General features: G+C 36.7%; 1 protein-coding gene across 1 annotated transcript; it reads right to left on the bottom strand.

Annotated features, from left to right (window-relative positions):
• Positions 1 to 265: 265 nt before the first annotated feature.
• On the bottom strand, positions 266 to 18,970 carry LOC139935978 (ubiquitin-conjugating enzyme E2 K-like). The gene is made up of 5 exons (XM_071930646.1): positions 18,736 to 18,970; positions 15,464 to 15,619; positions 14,822 to 15,004; positions 7,315 to 7,443; positions 266 to 6,821 (listed from the first exon to the last, which is right to left on the bottom strand). The coding sequence occupies exons 1-5, from the start codon at positions 18,796 to 18,798 to the stop codon at positions 6,750 to 6,752; spliced, it is 603 nt and encodes a 200-aa protein (XP_071786747.1). The 5' UTR covers positions 18,799 to 18,970; the 3' UTR covers positions 266 to 6,749.
• Positions 18,971 to 19,114: the final 144 nt, after the last annotated feature.

Genomic DNA, 19,114 nt, shown 5'->3' with positions numbered 1-19,114 from the left:
ATGACAATTGACAACAGAGGGCGTTTTCTTTTGTCCACAGAACGCCCGCACATTCCAGAAAGTTCCTTTTGTTTCCATTGACATTTCATATTTAGGCAGCCCAATAATTTATTTTTCCTAGAAAGCTATCCGTCATGGCCCCCCCCCCCCATGTGACAATCCAAACCCATGACACAGATTTAAGAAAAGGTTCCACTAAATTAAAAAAAATAAAAACTGGTTTGGATCAAAGAAATACAAACAAGACACAATAGTGGCTTCCTTTCTATCCTTTTGTTTTTATCTACTCGGGGGAAAAAAACTACCATGTAAAAAAACGTATTCTCTTGGATCTTTAATAGAATAACGAAAAACAAAACTTTCTTATGAGGCAGAATTAAGTTTATCAAAGTTGGTTGAACTTCAATGAACTAAAATATTAAGTGACCATGAATGAAATTTGTTATTGAACTCAATTTATTTGAATTTGAGGAAATTGTGGACAGCAAAAATTAAATTGAGTCAAATTTTGAAGGGTAGACAATTTTTTTTTCAATTACAAAATAATTACAAAATGTTTCCAAACTGTCAAGTTTGTATACAATGAATACATAACTTTAAAAAAATGGTACAATATAGGGCTCATATAAAACAACTTTCCAGCGACAAACGGATAACAGCATTAATAAACAGTGCACCTAAACTGTCCGGCCTAATGACATGCGCAAAATGGTTTTCAACTGCTGATTTTCCTTTCCCAGTTTGGGGTTTATGCCTAGGAAGTTTTAGCTTATGCTGCGCATGTCACTGTGGTCAAGTTGTTATAGACTGCCTTTCATTTTTTCACGGCTGTGACTTCGAATACAGCCAATCTAACCACTAGTCTGATTTCAATTTGACTAGACTAAGTGATGTCATCGAGTCCAAATTAAGTGATTTTGTGCAATAATCGCATAAAACTCATGTTTGTATGAGAGAAATTGTCTATTATTGTCATGAGAGCTTTTCCCAATTTCCCTTTCTGGGAAGATCAGCTAAACAAACAACAATTTTTTTTTATTTTTTGCACAACAGCATAAGTAATCTGACGACTTCTACTTTGAGTGGTGTCCTCGGTCAATGATGTTACGGCTGAGGTTTTTCCAGGTCTTCCTGTCCCCCATGCATGGGGACACTTCCCAAGCTGTCACAAATCCAGTGTCCTTTTTCCGAAAATAGTTCATGATGATAACAGATTTTGTATTTGATATTTTTGATTCAGATATTTGTTTTGATATTTTTGTTTTGGATGAATTGGCTGTTTTATAGAATATTTAAAATCACTCTACCATTAAGCAAGATGGCACTATGAAGTCAAATTCTTGAGAAAACTTTCTGTTAGTAATTTAGAACTTGTTTATGTGCTGATTGCTGAAAAAGAAAATATTGTTACAGAAAATGGCCGCTTAAGTTCCTTGCAAATTTTGAAATTAACAAATTAACAGTTTTAATATAATTTAAAACATAACCTATCATTAAAGTAAAACAGGCATTGTTTCCCAATTAGAACCAACTTTGTTAAAGACACTGGACATTATTGGTAATTGTCAAAGACTAGTCTTCTCACTTGGTGTACCTCAAAGTCTCAATACAAGCATAAAATAACAAACCTGTGAAAATTTGGGCTCAATTGGACGTTGAAGTTGCGATATAATAATGGAAGAAAAAACACCCTTGTCACACAAAGTTTTGTGCTTTCAGATGCTTGATTTTGAGACTTTAAAATCTAATTTTGAGGTCTCAAAATCAAATTCAAATATTTTAGTGGAAACTATGTTACTTCAGAGGGAGCAGTTTCTCACATTGTTTTCTACTATCAACAGCTCTCCATTGATCGTTACCAAGTGTTTTTATGCCAACAATTATTTTGAGTAATTCCCATTAGTGTCAAGTGCCTTTAAGATCCATAACAAAACCATTTTGAACTAAAAACATTGAATTAATTTTTATAAAAAAAATTACAGAAATACCATAACAAAGCCACCAGTCTGCAGTTTATAAAGACAATTAACATAGTATGTAATAAACATTTGTTTTCTTCAAAAAAGTCTCATATCTTTTATGAGACATTTCTTTACAAATAATTGATTTTACAAGACAGAATTACATGTACATGTATACAGTGTTTATCTAGAGAAAGAGAACCTAGAAGCCCTGAATGTGTATCCAATAGACCTTTATCAAGGAACCAGACTTTTGGCCCTTCCAGCCTCAGTTTGGTTACACCAAAGAGGAAGGACAGTGTCCTTCCTCTACGGTACACTGATTTTAATGAGAAAAAAAAAATCAAGATGGCCGCACCACCATGGTAAAGGTCTATATGGTTGCTTTAACCTCTCAATACCAACATTTGTTTTAACACCAACAGTGGCTGGAGACTCACAACAGTCTTACACAGCAGAACGCTTTGTTCAAATGCCAACATTTGAAACGCTATTGTAGTCTTAAAGACGTTGTTAACAGCGAAGTACGTTCTGGAAAGGTTTTATTGAATTCCATTTCATATCAAATCTGAAAATCACTGAGATTGGGCAATAAGTATTCAATTTCTTGTCTTTGTTTTCTCAATGTTAAGTCAAACACTTGTACACAACCATAAGGTGCTCTGCACGTATGTGTTCAGCATTTTGGATCTTTCCACTCAAGTTTGAAGAGATTCAAAACAGCAACTTTTTTTCATACAACCTGCCACTGGAGGGTGAACATAGACAAAACTACAGCTTTATGTCGATGTGCTGAAGGTGGAACGTTTGTGTGAAAGCTTGATCAACTTAAGTCAGTAGTCACCTATGGTGTAAAGGAGAGAGGCTATGAGTGCAGTAAACTAAAGTTGACTATGAAAAGGATAACTAAATTGACCAATCATAAGGTCTGTAATAACTAATAGGCCAATCAGGCACACATTTGATAACATTGTCTAGCCCATTACAAACTACGCAGATGCTATAGCTAGTAGTCCATTTTCAAAAATCTGTGACAGACCTTTACACAAAAGGGGCAGCAAACTTTCCAAGGTAATCCCAAGTAACATAACTCCATGTTAATCATTGTGACTGCTCTGTTTTCCCGACAACCCTATGTTCACAAAAACCCTATGTGAATTACATGCTAGAGTAAAGATTAGGGAAAACACAGTTGAGGTGTTGGAACATAGGGGTGTAGTGAGTTGCCATGCTCAGAATAAGAAAATCACCTATGCCCAATTTAATAACTACTACTTGACAAATTTCTTTCCTAAGTAACAATTGAGTGGGGCACCAGCCATAACTATGCAAACTTATTGGCTGGTTTCCTGTTTCTGCTAAGTAATTCTATTATTCGCTAAGCAAGTTTTTGTGCTAGCAAGATTGATGAAATTCGGCCCAGGTAGCACCACAAAAGCATCTCGGAGTCTCCCGTGACTGCCACGTGTATCGGAATGCATTAAATTCCGATTTGTGCAAACCATCCAGTATTATCAATAAAAGCAACCACGCGAGAAAACACATTCAGAGATTAGGATCAAGTCAAAGGTCGCTACAGGTCAAATGTCACTACAGGTCAGAAGTCACTATACACACCTAGGCCAAATTTCACAAAGCTGTTAAGCAGAGAAATGGTGCTTAGCAGAGTTTTCAGCGAGCAATATTTAGGAGGGAAGCAGTTGAAAACAGTATACATCACATGATATTTTGACCGGTAACCTGTTTCTGCTAAGCAAACTTTTTCTTTGCTAAGCGGTTTTGTCTGTTTAACAGCTTTATGAAACTGGACCCTGATATCAACAAATGTTACATTATTAATCACACCATGCTATTTACAAAACATATTCTAAAGAAAGGTTTTTGTTCACACTAGGGTTTGTCCAAAACGACAGAGTGCCAATTTTTCTAAGTGGAGTTCAGTAAATATAAAGGACAGTTCACACCAGATGTAGAAATTTCATTCAGAGAAATGCATTTAAAAAAAAAAAAAAATCGTTGGACATTAGATGTGATTTACTGCAGCATTTAGCCTTGAATCCCATTGTATATTTATATTACAGACAGCATTCTGTACACATTGGAGATCTTATTTGTATACTAACCATTCGCCATGTTGCAAAATTTTGGCTTCACTCAAAGAAAAATGGGAGAAACTAATTATCTCTAATTTCCATGACGGTCAAAAACGTTGCATAAAGTCTGTGTTTATGCAAGAATGTTTCATGCGGTTCAATTATAAAATGTGCAGTGTGCAACAATTGTAGGCTTTTGTATGGTTGATTTCATTACATATTGCTTAATTGCTGTGGTAGGCTTTAGTTGGCAACCCATAACTGAGCTTCGTACCCACTTTTTCCTGTTTTGTTCTCAGCAAAGTAATGGTCTTTAAACAGACATTGAATAAACTTGTAATGTTTTCCTTAAATTTTATAAATGATTTACCTCAGAGCTTTTTCATTTGTGCAGGGCTTTTTTCGTATAGCATTTGAGGGATAATCTTATTCATGAAAAAGCTTATTGAGAAACAATTACAAACAAATTTTGGTTTTTTTTTGTGCGAAAAAAAGTTGCAAATTAGATCTGGTATAAAGCTTCTGTAATAAATTCAAATATAAATCATTTGTTTTCCTGAATAGCTAATAATTATGAACAATACCCACCACTAAGGGCTTTCCCAGTTGTCCTTCCAGCAAAAAAAAAAAAAAAAAAAATGCAAAGCAAAGTTTACAATGGTTCTACCATGCTCATTGCGCACGTACACATTTTGGACTGCAGTATCACAGTAGGCTGGCACCTTAATGTAGGCAACAGATTATTAATGAGTCGGAGGGTAAGTACTATATACGAGGGACTGTTATGGAACAACCTCGTTCCCAGTGGTGATCGATCTCACCGCGCCATTTTTTTCCCCAGCATGCCTTGCTCAATCATAACCCCTGGGATTGGCAAATTTAAGTGTGCTATATGCTAGCACATTTAAATGAGCCATTAATGAGCGTACATATTCATTATTCAATATTTTCTACGCGCGCACGCATGTCTTTCGTCTTAAAGAATGTTTTTGTTTTGAAAAAAACAGGTTTGTGTCATAAAAAACGCGGGTGTGATGTACGTACAAAACTACTTTGCGCGCACGCACTTGACATATTATGCATAACAATCATTTAATAATAATTAATAATAATAATTTGGGGGGCTAATCATCCTTACTCGCAGCTAAGAGCTGAATTGCAAAGGACGCGGCTACAACGTGTTCGAGAAGCAGGCATGCAAGGGCGCATTCAGCTGCCAGCCACATCAACCCATTATGACCATGGAGCACAGCCAAGATCGAAAGTGTTTGATTTTTTCCTGAGGGAGGAAAACCGGATAGTCTGGAAAACCCTCGTGGCACAGCAGAGAACCAACGCACAACTCAACTCACATATGGCCCCGACCGGGAATCGAACCGGGGTCACATTGGTGAGAGGCGAGCGCTTTACGCACTAGCCAACCGTGCCACCCATTTCCTAAGACAATCAGCATTGTTTCCCAGTACATGCCTCCCAGGGGTTAGTGACGAGAGGTATCGATACGGCGCGCTGCCCATGGTAGCGAGGCTGGTTCTGGAAGGTCTTGAGGCAGAGAAATCAACTTTTATCACAGGGACGCCATCTTGTGTTACTTCCAAATTTATCTTTAAACAAAAGGTCATGGATTGGCAGGCCTTGAAGGGGCACAACAATTTTCCTCTGATGAGGAGCACTTCTTTTAGGAAATGTAAATGTGTGTTGGAACTTTGAAAAAGGCACCCCAGGAAAAGCAAGGGGCACCAGTGACGCTGGTAATGTTGAGGCCTGGATTGGTAAATACTCAAAAATACTAATGACCAGAAAAGGTTTTGGGTGAGAAGCGCTGCAGCTGTTAGTAGTATAAACTATTTGGAGAAAGGATTCACTTTGAAGTAATACTGTTTTAGATAATTTTTCACTCATTGGTACCCGAGAAACGATTCATGCATAAATCATTTCTCAGATTTCTAAGGGGGTTGGTGTTTGTTTGTGAATGCTGCAGCCAGAGATGTGGTTGGTACCCGCTGTCATTTCGCTAAAAAAGGACGGATTCAAAGTTCTTTTGAAAATACCATGAACGTTTTTTTGCTTATTTTCTCAGGTAGGAAGTAGACACTGTATTAAGCTGAAACTTTCACATGTGAATTTTGCTTTAAAATTTTGCTTATAAGTCAGCAATATGTTGACCCCAAAAAATGTATGACCATAGCAAATCGAGGGCCAGCAACATTGCAAAGCATAACTGAGCTTCAAAAATAGACCTCTTGCAAATGTCACCATCACTGAGCACAAACAATGGAAGCGTGCACATGTACTATCTGTCTATCTTCCTTCAAGTACAGATTCTCTTAGAAGTTTTGTGACTCCCAAGTAATGTAGCACTATGCGCATTGCACAACAACAAGCCAATCAGAGGTCTTCCCTTGACCACATTGACGGCGATGATTGATGTCATATGCAAAGGGTCTATAAACAGCTCATCAATCCATAAAAGATGGTAATCATCTTTAGAAAAAAATCACAAATTTCCTCAATGTTCACTTTTTGATGTTCTGACTTTAGGTTTGAATGAAGTACTAACCAGTTCGAAAAGAGAGTGAAAATTAGTCAGGCACCCATTATGGAGGAGTACAGTTATTCATTACAGGGTATTGGGACTCAGATAAAGATGGCCGTGTAGTGATTAATGTCTATACAGAGTAGAGATATCTTCTCATCAACTCATTAACCGGTCGACAGCTTTCTCTACGTCCCAACTTGTCGCTGATAGGGCGTCCCTTGCAGTTGACTAGAACAGAAACACAACAACAGAAAAAAATAGAATCAATTTGTGGAAGTAGATTGAAGGGCTTAAAGGGATGGTATTCTTTTGGCACTCAATTTTATTATTAAAGATGCTATGTCAGATTTTTGGCCGATTTGACCCCAAAATTATGATTTAAAATTCAATAGGTATTTTGATGGGGGTCGAGAAAGTTTGCTCGAAAAGTCAGCCAATTATTAGTAGCAGTGAAATGTAGTGCTCAAAATTAGTTTTTGTCGGGATCCCAACATATCAAGTGACCAATTCTTATGTGTTTTATAAGAAACGTTTCAAGCTTTTGTCATGGTTCCTGACCATTTAAAGTAAAAGTTAAACTTTTTTTCGTTAGAGCGGGTGATACTCTTTGAAATACCATTCACTCAAAAAAAATCTATTTTTTTAATGTTTGGGGCAAAAAATCTGACATAGCATCTTTAATGGTAACAAAAACTAGAAAGCTAGAAGTACAGCCTCTCACCTCATCAAAACCCATTTCGGTGATTCTTTCAATTTTTTCATCTAGTTCTGTGCTTCTGTGTTTAGCTCCGGCGTAGGCACACGTCCAGTGCCTCGCTGTTCTCTGAAAAGCATCTTGGTTTTCTTTGTACTGCAAAGAAAATTTTACATTAAAAAAATTAAATGAGCAAAATAATAATAAGAATTTCAGAACGCTGTTCAGCACAGACAATTTACATAGCATCAAACAAATTTGCTTAGCAGTAACAGGTTACCAGCCTAACTAGTGTTCAATGTTTGTGAATGGCTTCCTGCTAAAAGATAATAAAATGCCATGATTACAAAGCGCCACTGCTAAAAATGGTATTCTTGATATAAGAAAAATATCTTATTTTGAGAAAGTATTTATTGTGTCACTCCTTAGAAAAAGTTTCTAGGGAGTGACACAATAAATTTTTTCTTGTTTCAAGAATACCATTTTAGCACCATTGGCTTTCTATCACATCCGAAAGATTGCATGATCAAACGTTCCTCCTCAGCTTATAAGTTGTTTTTATACGAAATGAAATGAGTTGTTGACGGGAATAAATATGTTTTGGAAAAATCATAATTTTAAACAGGTTTTTATTCACAACCTGGCAAAACCTTTGAGTATTTAAAGCCATTGGACACTTTCGGTAAACAGTATTGTCCAATAGCCCACACTTCGTGTATCACAACTGATATAAAAAATAACAAACCTGTGAAAATTTAGGCTCAATCAGTCATCGGAGTCGGGAGAAAATATTGGGGAAAACCCACCCTTGTTTCTGCACGTTTCGCCGTGTCATGACATGTGTTTAAAATAAATCCGTAATTCTCGACAACGAGAATTGATAATTGTTTTAATGTTTTCTCGAAAAGTAAAGCATTTCATGGAATAATATTTCAAGAGAAGTCTTTCACCATTACCTTCTGTAAACCCTGTAAGTTATTTGTAAATCTGTGAATTCTTTTTTTTTTTTTCTGTGCCGAAAGTGTATAATGGCTTTAAATGTGTGATAAATCGCCAGTGTTTCATGTCGTCAATAAAATTAGTGAATATACACAGAAACTAAACATATCCTGTTAGCCTTTAAGGGCTGCACTTACAGGAACTGGACACATTTGGTAATACTGTCAAAGACCAGTATTCTCACTTGGTGTATCCCGAACATATATGCATAGCATAACAAACATGTGAAAATTTGGGCTCAATTGGTTATCGAAGTTGCAAGAAAATCCTGAAAGAAAAGCACCCTTGTACAATTTTGTGTGCTTTCAGGTAGAAATAAAAGGTTTCAGCTTAAGTCTTTAAATATTTAAGTGAGAAAATACTTCTTATTTTTTAACAACGTTACTTCACAGAGATTCGTTTCTCACAATGTGTTATACAACTGCTCTCCGTTGCTCGTTACCAAGTACAATTTGTTTAAATGCTAATATATATTTTGAGTAATTAAACCAAATTACAGAGCCTTTAACCATGATGTTTTCATCCCATACATAACTAAGCATGACCCTGAAATCAAAGTACACAGCGGCCATCAATAACGATGCAGGTTGTATACATCAAATTTGACCAGCATTTGACCTGACAAGAGCTGTCCATTTTGAGATGCATGTAATAATTAACACACAATGTAAGATTGTGTATGCAGAATGTCATACACATGTGTAAGTACATAACATAACATATCACACAAAATGTCTTAAATGCTGACATGGTTTTTACCACATCCCATGTACATGTAGTTAAATATTGTCTAATTTAGGAAATGATTCCATCCAGCAATTTTGCATAATTAATGGACTGAACTTGTTTTGGGCATGCCCTGAATACTACTATTGAGTTACAAAAATCATAATTTGTTTTGAGTGGCAACAGAATAAGATATATTTTGTGTTTCATTTTGCTCCGCTGTATATGTACAAGGGAGATTATACACTACCGTCGTACCGCCGTAGTATTAAACACAACTAGATGCCTAGTGGCTTGATTTGAGTTGTCAGTATTTTTCAATGAGCATCTAATAAAGTACATATAAATGTTTCAACCAAAATGTGAATAATTGCAATAATATTTCAATGATGTATGTACAACCAAATGTACTTTTTGCAATCATAAATGATCCTGCAACAACTTTTAGAATCATAGTTGAAGGAATGGAACAAATTACCTAAACTCGTCAGGGAATCATATTCTACTGACATTTTCAAGAAAAACCTCAAAACCTACTTTTTCAGTCAGCCTCATCATTATTCCTTTTTGTTTTGTTTTTCTTGTTTCTTTGCATTGTTCTTGTTTAATTGTACAGCGCTTTGATCCTTGTCAAAGGCGCTATATAAAAAACATTATTATTATTATGAAGAAAAAACAAAAGGAAAAAAATCTTACAATTAAAAAAAACCACCCTATATTCATCAAGAAAATACCATGGTATCAGTTAATAATTGATTGGTTTCAGTTATTTATGCATAAAGTGATTTTTTTCAGGAGGTTCAGCTTAAAACTTCAATGTTTTAGTAACCAAGATTTGGTAAAAGGGTGTCCCAATTTGTCAGGAATCTAAAAATGTGTGTCCAATTTGTTCACTTACAAAGCGATTTACATGTAAATGACGGATACAGGTAAAACAGGGTGTCAATAAAATTTCCTTTAATTTGTTGAATAACAATTTCAATTCTGTGTCTGTTTTTTCTTTTTTATTTGTTCCAATTAAAAAGGAATAGTTAATGGCCTGAAGTTTCGACCCTAGCAGAGTCTTTCTCCAAGGCTAAATGTTGAGTTGTCATTTAGCCTTCGAGAAAGACTCTGCTAGGGTCGAAACGTCAGGCCATTAACTATTTTTTGCATTTATACCCTCGGTCCATTTGGTTGGTACGTTGTTGCAACAGCTTTTTTTTTTTTTTTTTTTTTTTAAAGGAACAAAGTGAAACACAGACTAACCAACAACATAACAAAAGTTAAATAAAATTTGTTTATTTTGGTAATTAAATGGCAGTTTTGTGTACAGAGACATCCATATTTTCATTAGGGGCATTGAATAGATGATGTAAGAACTATTTATAATTTATGCTTCGGAGTGACTCAACGATATTATTAGTAAACTGACCTTGGCGGATGGCTTTTATTTCCCAATATGAAAAGTGAGTGTTTGAAGGCTGTCAATTTTACATCTTTTTTAATTGTTTCTCAATATACCATGGGTGCTTTATCAGAATTGAGGTGGATTTCCACTGAGTCCATGTGACGCATACTTGTCTGACTGTACAGCGCTTTGAATCATTGTTAAAGCTTTAAAATACAGTTAAGTTTCAAGTTATGTTAAGTTAAGTTTTAAAGTCGGTGGTAGTTTTGTATACATGGAAGTATTATGCAGGCCTAGAATTTCGTTCTTGAAAGGGAACAGCAATTTTTCTCTGGTAATGTGCACTTTTATGAGAAATTTTGTAATTTGTATTGGAAATTTGCGAAGGGCATGATCGCACTACAGCAAAAGCACAGGGGACCACGACCTGTGGGTGTCGTGGGTTATTTTGAGGCCTGATTATATTAACCACTACAAAAATTATGCAACTACACGAGTACTAAAAGATGAATTACATCCGTGACCAGAGACTTGCAAGTTGCATGTGGATTGGGTTTCCAGTTCCTACGTGATTGTGTGGGTTTTCCCAAATTTGGGGTTTTCTCTCACATCTAAACAAACTCATTTTTCATCATCTTCTCTAGATCTTCAGGCCTATACGTCACAGTGCATGTTGTTCCAGGGTCCTCAAAATGTATGCATAATTTCAAAATTACAAATTCTAGTTTTGTTGTTACATTTTTAAACATTTTGGATAATTCCTGTTTACAGTGTGTGACCCAGCTTTTAAATGTTCACCATGCTTGGGCTTCTGTTCTTGACCAGCGTAGTCCACCCAGGATAGATGCTGTCTTTCTAGACATGTCTAAAGCATTTGACCGTATGCCTCACCATCACTTGCTTACCAAACTTAGTACTATGTTTAACATTAGGGATCCTCTTTGGAGATGGGTCAAAGATTTTCTGGTCGGCCGTCAACAACGGGTGCACTTTCTTGGGGAAACATCTAAATGGGCCAATGTTCATTGGCCTACCACAAGGGAGTGTTCTCGGCCCCTTGCTCTTCAACTTGTTTATTAATGACATTACGTTTGGATTAAATTCTAGTTGTGTATTATTTGCTGATGACATATTAATCTATCGATCAATCAAATCTATTAATGATGTAACTGTTTTGCAACAGGATCTAGACAACCTGTGCAACTGGTGTACCAACAATGGAATGACTTTTAATGCTACTAAATCTAAAGTAATGCATGTCACTAGAAAACGTAATTTACAGCTGCCCATTTACATGTTAGATCACTCTCAGTTATCAATTACTAATTCATTTAAGTACCTTGGTGTAACTTTAAATTCTCAGTTAACTTGGAATGATCATGTTAAGGATGTTGTTCCTCCTGCAAATAGAATGCTAGGATTAGAAAGGACTGTCGCATTTAATTCATCTGTTAGTGCTAAAATATGTTTGTATAAGAGTCTAGTTCTTCCAATCTTAGAGTATGGGATTCCTGTGTGGCTGCCTCAAACTCAGATTCAGGAGAAGTCTCTTGAGCGAATCCAGAGGCGTGCAACTAGATTTATATTAGGTCAACGATTTGGAGAAATGTCATATACCGACAGACTTTGTGCTTTAAAATGGTCTTCTTTATCAAGTCGCCGTAATTGTTTGATGACCTCATTTGTTGTTAAGTGTCTTTTTTATACAATTAAATGTGAATCTGTTAATAAGAACATTGTTGTTAACCATAGATATGATAGCGCTTTAACATTCAAACATTTATTTGCCAGAACTCAATCTTTGCATCTGAGTGCTATCCACATATTTCCCAGGCTCTGGTCAGCTCTGCCAATCGAATTCCGTGCCATTTTAACTTCTCTGCCATCCTTTTTAAAAGCTCTGAAGCATGAAGATAGTGTAGCTACAGCTAATATTTCTTAATTGGTCTCTTGCTTTAACCTTTTACAGTTTCATAACAACTATGTGCAATCCCACAATTTACTTTTAACTTAAACTATATTTCAAGGGGTTATATATATACTCATATGTATATTTATTTTTTTTTTTTACTTATTTTTGTATTTTTCTATTTATTTATTAATTTATTTGTTTATTAACTCATTAAATTATTTATTCACATACTTTTGATTGATTTTTTCTTTTCTCTTTATAGATTTAGTCACTTAAATTTAACTTGCATTCTACTTGGCTATTCTTTTACATTATTTAAGTGTTTAGGAATTTTTTGTTTTTGTTTAATGTTAATTTGTTTTTTACACTGTGCAAAGTTTCTCAAATTTTCCACTCCTAAAACTGGTTCTAATCTCACATAGTCCATGCTTTATATTAGTTTTTGTTTTAGTTGCCAACTTTGATGTACGTAGACATGTTTTATTTATAGTTAACTTTCCTATCTTTTTGTTCATAAATGGTTTTATACATAGTTTATTACTCGTTTTATTACTGGTATTACAACCAGATGTGGGGAGGCAGGTCTATGGACCACAGTAATTATTTTGCTTTTGTTTCTCCTAGCCCATCTGGAGGTATTTTTTGTATTGTCATGTATTGTTGAAATGGCTGAATAAATAATAATAATAAATAGTAATAATAATAACTCGGTACATCACGCCCCTGTAAGTTGGTTTGAAATACGAGTGCGATTCGCACAGTTAATCAGTAAGAGCCAAATGCTAGATGAATGATATACATTATCAACATTGCAAATTGTGGTTTTGTTCTTTCCCTTTGTACATTTTTGCCGTTACCTCTATAAATCACAATCCAATACATTGTACATTGGTTTGAAATAAGGTTGGTTTGAAATACGGGAAAAAAAGAGACTGGGACAAGTAATGAACGTTCAATTAAAAACCAGGCCACATCATCTACACATGAATCAATCCTTGATGCATTGTTTCACATCATGAAGGTCGTTATTAACAAAAAGTGTATCTTTTTACCATGGCAACGTAAATCTCCAGGTGAAAACTGATTATCCCCCACAAAGTTAGAAACGACAACTGCAGTGCTTGTGAAATCATACACAAATTCAAAAATTATTTATAGAACATCCTGAACTGTAGGGAGTCTCAATTAAAGGCAGTGGACACTATTGGTAATTACTCAAAATATTTATAAGCATAAAACCTTTCTTGGTGATGAGTAATGGGGAGAGGTTGATGGTATAAAACATTGTGAGAAACGGCTCCCTCTGGAGTGCCATAGTTTTCGAGAAAGAAGTAATTTTCCACGAATTTGATTTCGAGACCTCAGGTTTAGAACTTGAGGTCTCGAAATCAACCATCTAAACGCACACGTGACAAGGGTGTTTTTTCTTTCATTATTATCTCGCAAGTTCGATGACCGATTGAGCTTAAATTTTCACGGGTTTGTTATTTTATGGATATGTTGAGATACACCAACAGTGAAGGCTAGTCTCTGACAATTACCAATAGTGTCCACTGCCTTTAACGATATTAAAGATAACAGGAGACTTTCATCGCCTGACTGCTCGCCTCCCTGTGCATGATTCTACAGGTCAAACCAGAAGGGGGATCAGACCAACCCCCTCCCCGCACTCGAAACCTTTCCCTTTCTCTTGCATTCTACTTCGATTTGCTTAGCAGATAATATTTTCTTAACATAAATTATTTTGGGCAGTGACAACCTGCAAGTCCCTGTCGAGTCCCGGGTGTGACACTTATGTTCTTATTAATGATAATAATAATAATGATAATAATAGTCAGTTTTTATATCGCACTTTATACACCCGAAGGGCGTCTCAAAGCCCTTCCACATTATTACCCCTGGTCGCTGGGCCTTTAATATCATTCCTTAAAACCATCTCAGCTCCCTGGGAAGTATACAGCCCGTGCTGCCAAAAACATTGACAAAAAAGGGACACCGCCAAAATAGGGCTAGCTCAGTTGGTAGAGCGCCGGCACGTTAATCCGGAGGTCGTTGGTTCGAATTCCACTCTAGTCAATTCTTTGTTCAACCCCAATAATCTGCCAAAAACATTGTGAGAAACGGCTTCCTCTGAAATGGCGTAGTTTTCGAGAAAGAAGTCATTTTCCATGAACTTGATTTCAAGACCTCAGATTTAGAATTTGAGGTCTCAAAATCAAGCATCTGAAAGCACACAACTTCATGTGACTATGGTGCAACAAGGGTATTTTTTTTTCTGTCATTAATATCTCGAAACTTTGACGTCCAATCCAGCTCAAATTTGCACAGGTTTGTTAATTTAAGCATGTTGAGATACAGCAAGTGAGAAGACTGGTCTTTGAAAATGACCAATAGTGTCCAGTGTCTTTAAGGTTTTTTCTTAAATTGGGTTGAAGAATCATATGATTTTACTAGTGCTGACATCTTATTAAGTCACTACTATTATGATGAAACTAATGGTCACTAACCTGCTGCGCCACAACTGCATCTTGTGGATCATCTGGCTCGGGTAATGACAGTAGGGCTTGGACTGAGAGTAGCACCGTACGGAGAGTCATGGCAGCTGCCCATTGATCTTTAAGGATGTCCAGGCAGATTGCTCCGGTAACTGAACTTATATTCGGGTGCCAGATTTTTGTGGTGAAGCTCACCTACATGTACACATACGAGAGGTTCAGTTAGAAGCAGAGGCTTATACTAGAAGGCTAAAAGTCACCGTGGTTCAGTGGTTAGACTATAGGATTTGCAATCACAAGGTTGTGGGTTCGAATCCCCAACCTAATTCCCACTGATTTCACAATGACTAGATTAAGTATTGTCGTCTAGTTACTGAATCAGAATTTCTTGAACTGTGCAATTCACAATAATAGATGTTAAACCAATATCTGTATGAGAGAGATTAGATGTTGCCAGCTTTGCATTTATATCTGCTTGGGTGTCTTTGCAAAGTTCCCTAGTAAAGGGAAAGATCTTCTGAACAAATAACAAAAAAACAAGCAAACAAACAATCAAACAAACAAACAAACAGATGACACAACACACTTTCATAACAAGTGCTTTTTGCCTTTCTCTTTCTCTCTTTTGCAAAAGAAAACAGACAAGTTTATTACCTGTGGAGGGTTGAAGGGATACGTTTCTGGGATGACTATTTTAAGATGGAATGTCCCGCCTTCATAAGGTGTATCTTTGGGTCCGGGGATTTCTCCTTTAAGTGCTAAGAATGAAGAGTTATCTATAAGATCCACTGAAACATCATCTTTGATCAGCTGAAAAGAAAAGTTGCAACAAATTGTGAGAAACTTGTAGACTGACTAAAAATGAAACAAAACAAAAAAACTGTCAAGCAGAAATAAATGTCTTTGGCAGAATTTACTTTAGAGGGAGCTGTTTCTCACAATGTTTTATACTATCAACAGCTCCCCATTACTCGTTACCAAGTTAGATTTTATGCTAATAATAATTTTGAGTAATTACCAATAGTGTCCACTGCCTTTAAACAGTTTCTGCTATAAAGCAACAACAAGCAGGATACCAGTCACAGAGGCTACATAGATTCTGTATTTTAGCCGGTGGTAACCTTTTTTGTGGTACGTAAGCTTAATTTTGTTGTGGTAAGGTAGTTTTTGTGCTTAAGCAGCTCTATGAAATTTGGCCCAGGGTCACATATGGGGAAACTGTTTGTGGTGTCACTGTCGAGTATTCTAAAACTGATCGCCACTTTTATGTAGCAAGAGCAGAAATTTGTATCAATATTTATATAATATTGGATGGCGTTGAGGGGGATACAAGAATATATTGCACGAGCCATGACAATATTGCACGAGTTGAAGACGAGTGCCATATTGTCATAGCGAGTGCAACATATTATTGTTTCCCCGGAAAAAAAGCCATCCAATATTGTTATTATTATTTATATCAGGCTGAGGACTTGATCAAAGCACTACCTCCATGATCAAAGCAACACTATTTTGGCTCACCTGATTCCAGATTTTCAAACCAATTTCATTATGTTTTTTCCTGATACAACATCCAGGTTTCAAAATTCGTTGGAAGATTTTTTTTTCCGTCTGCAGGTAAGCTCTCAGAACATATACTGCTTGTTTTGCTTTCAAGATGTTTTCTGCGTCTTTGTTCTTCAAAAGTTCTTCAAAATCCTCATAGGAAACTGAAGCGAATCTCGTGCCGCTTGTAGAAGCAGCCGTTGTTGTTGATTATTATGTGCAGTTTCGTTCACTGGTTAAGAACAGTGAGCGCCCGCTCTTGACTATCAATGGAAACCAGCAAAACTTGTTAAAATGCCCGGATGGAGCAATATTGAAGCAATATTGCTCAATCCGAGAACTTTTACTGACACAATATTGCTGTCATCCGGGTATTTTTTAACGAAAGCGTTTAATACGCTGATATATTTTTGCCTGTGGAAGCCTGATATAAATAATATGTAGCCATGGATCAATAGACCCTTCCCATGAAATATGTAAACTGCACATAGCGCGTGCGCACTAACGTTTTGGTTGGCAAAATGAGGGAACATCGCGCTGTTATGTACACGGCTAATGGATGCGTGACGCAGACGCGCAATCGCGTCTGCTTAGTGCACAACTCTATGGCGTTTGCCAACCAACAGGGTCTGTACGCATGCGTGAATGTGATTAGCATATTTCATGGGAAGGGTCCATTACATAACATTATAAACAGTAACAAAACAAGTTAACATTCTTTAAACACCAGCTTCTTGTGACAGAAACAAATGCTGGTGCCCACATTGTTTGACCAATCAAGCTTGAATCACTCATTCTCACACCTACTTTTTCAAACACAAAGCACAATGTCCACAGATTTATATTAAACCTACACCGTTTGAAGATAATGATACATAATAGAAAGCTTACCTTAAAAAATTACATGCTGAGGTGCTGTAGTTTTTGAGAAATGAGTAAAACAATGTTATAAAAATACATTTTTACATGCTAAAATTATTTTCATGACATTGTTTTACTTGTTTCTCAAAAACTACAGCACCTCAGCAAGTAATATTTCCAGGGACGCTTTCTACTATCAAACTGTGTGAGTTTGGTGTAAATCTGTGGACATTGTGTTTTTTGTCTGACAAAAAGTACATAGACCCTTTAAAGGTTAACTTTAGAAACCCTATTATTACCCTGAATATTACCTTTTAGAGCATTAAACAAATAATACAAAATGTATAATTTCATTTTGATCCAAACATTAAGTCTAGCCAAAAAGTATTCAGTTTGTCTTCTGTTTCCTGCAAGCCCAACTTTTTTTCATACACAATATTTTATTTCTTGAGATAGATATTTTTGAGAGGGACAACTTTGCTCGGGGTGACTTTGCCAGGGCATGTAAGGGGGGGGGGGACTTTGCAGTGGACGACTTTGCTGGTGACCTAGTTGACTGGCATCCCAGACCATCCCAGCTGACCTGACTCAGGCATTTCCTCCTTGGTAAAGAAAAGGCACCTCTAAAAAATATCTAGAAAAATTATTCACTCTTTGAGAGGGAGAATAAAAACCAATACAAAACAATATGCCTAGTAAATCTCTAAATGCTTCCAACTTTTCAAGGGGCACCAAGGCAATATAATAATAATAATTTGGGGGGGGAGGGCCTAATCGTCCTTACTCGCAGCTAGAGCTGAATTGCGAAGGACGCGGCTACAACGTGTTCGAGAAGCAGGCATGCAAGGGCGCCTTCAGCTGCCAGCCACATCAACCCATTATGACCACGGAGCACAGCCAAGATCGAAAGTGTTTGATTTTTCCCGAGGAAGGAAACCCAGATAGTCTGGAAAACCCTCGTTGCACAGCAGAGAACCAACGCACAACTCAACTCACATATGGCCCTGGCCAGAAATCAAACCGGGGTCACCTTGGTGAGCGCTTTACCAACAAGCCAACCATGCCACCAATATGACATGGGCAATGTGGATACCATACCACAATGAAGTACCGGGTTAACCAACACGCCCATTCACTGGACAGCAACCCGACACACCCTCAACATGCTCAAATCTAAACCAATTTACAGTCAAGTCCAACTCTAAACTTGATGCACAGCACAGCACAGCTTCATTTCTCAATTTTTAGAATCAACAAGCTTTTATTGAACTAAACTAATTATGCAGGCAGGGCCTTTTTGTTCTCCTAGTCCCAGTCTCGGGCATGGCTGAATGCACTCATCATAACTAATAAGTTAAAAAGTGTAAGTCATTGACAGTCATCTTGTATCTATTAAATACAATTGCGTCATCACAACTCAATGTGTCATATGTATATTCAGTCATTCAATTTCAACAGTTTGCCTCCCTCATTCAAAGCACCCATCCCCATTTTATCAACAATTCGAACGGCATACCCACCTCCGTGTCAGCATTCACTTCCCGGAGCTCCCGTCGTATTCTGGAAGCTGCTATAGTAGCCATGAGGTAGTCTAAATGTACAACTAGTCCCTATGCAAATATGGAAATCAAACCAGGTACAAATTCAAGAATTGAAAGGACAATTTGCTTTCCATTTTCGTGCGTAAATCTCAAAGTTATTCGACAACCATTCATGCCATTCGTCGTCTGTCGTCGTCAGCTTTTTACCAAGAGAGGGCGGGCTCCATCCAAAATAAGGTCACCGGAATGTCGGGTCAACTACGGGTCATACTCGCTCTAAAAGTATAAATATATTAATACAAATTTTCGTTTAATAATTCTTTTTAAAAGCACAACATATTTTTTGAAATTATGTTAT

The sequence above is a fragment of the Asterias amurensis genome, chromosome 4 (assembly GCF_032118995.1).
Source record: "Asterias amurensis chromosome 4, ASM3211899v1".
In the NCBI taxonomy this organism is placed as follows: Eukaryota; Metazoa; Echinodermata; class Asteroidea; order Forcipulatida; family Asteriidae; genus Asterias; species Asterias amurensis.
Note: the sequence above shows the minus strand (reverse complement) of the source record. Positions and strands in the feature narration are given on the sequence as shown.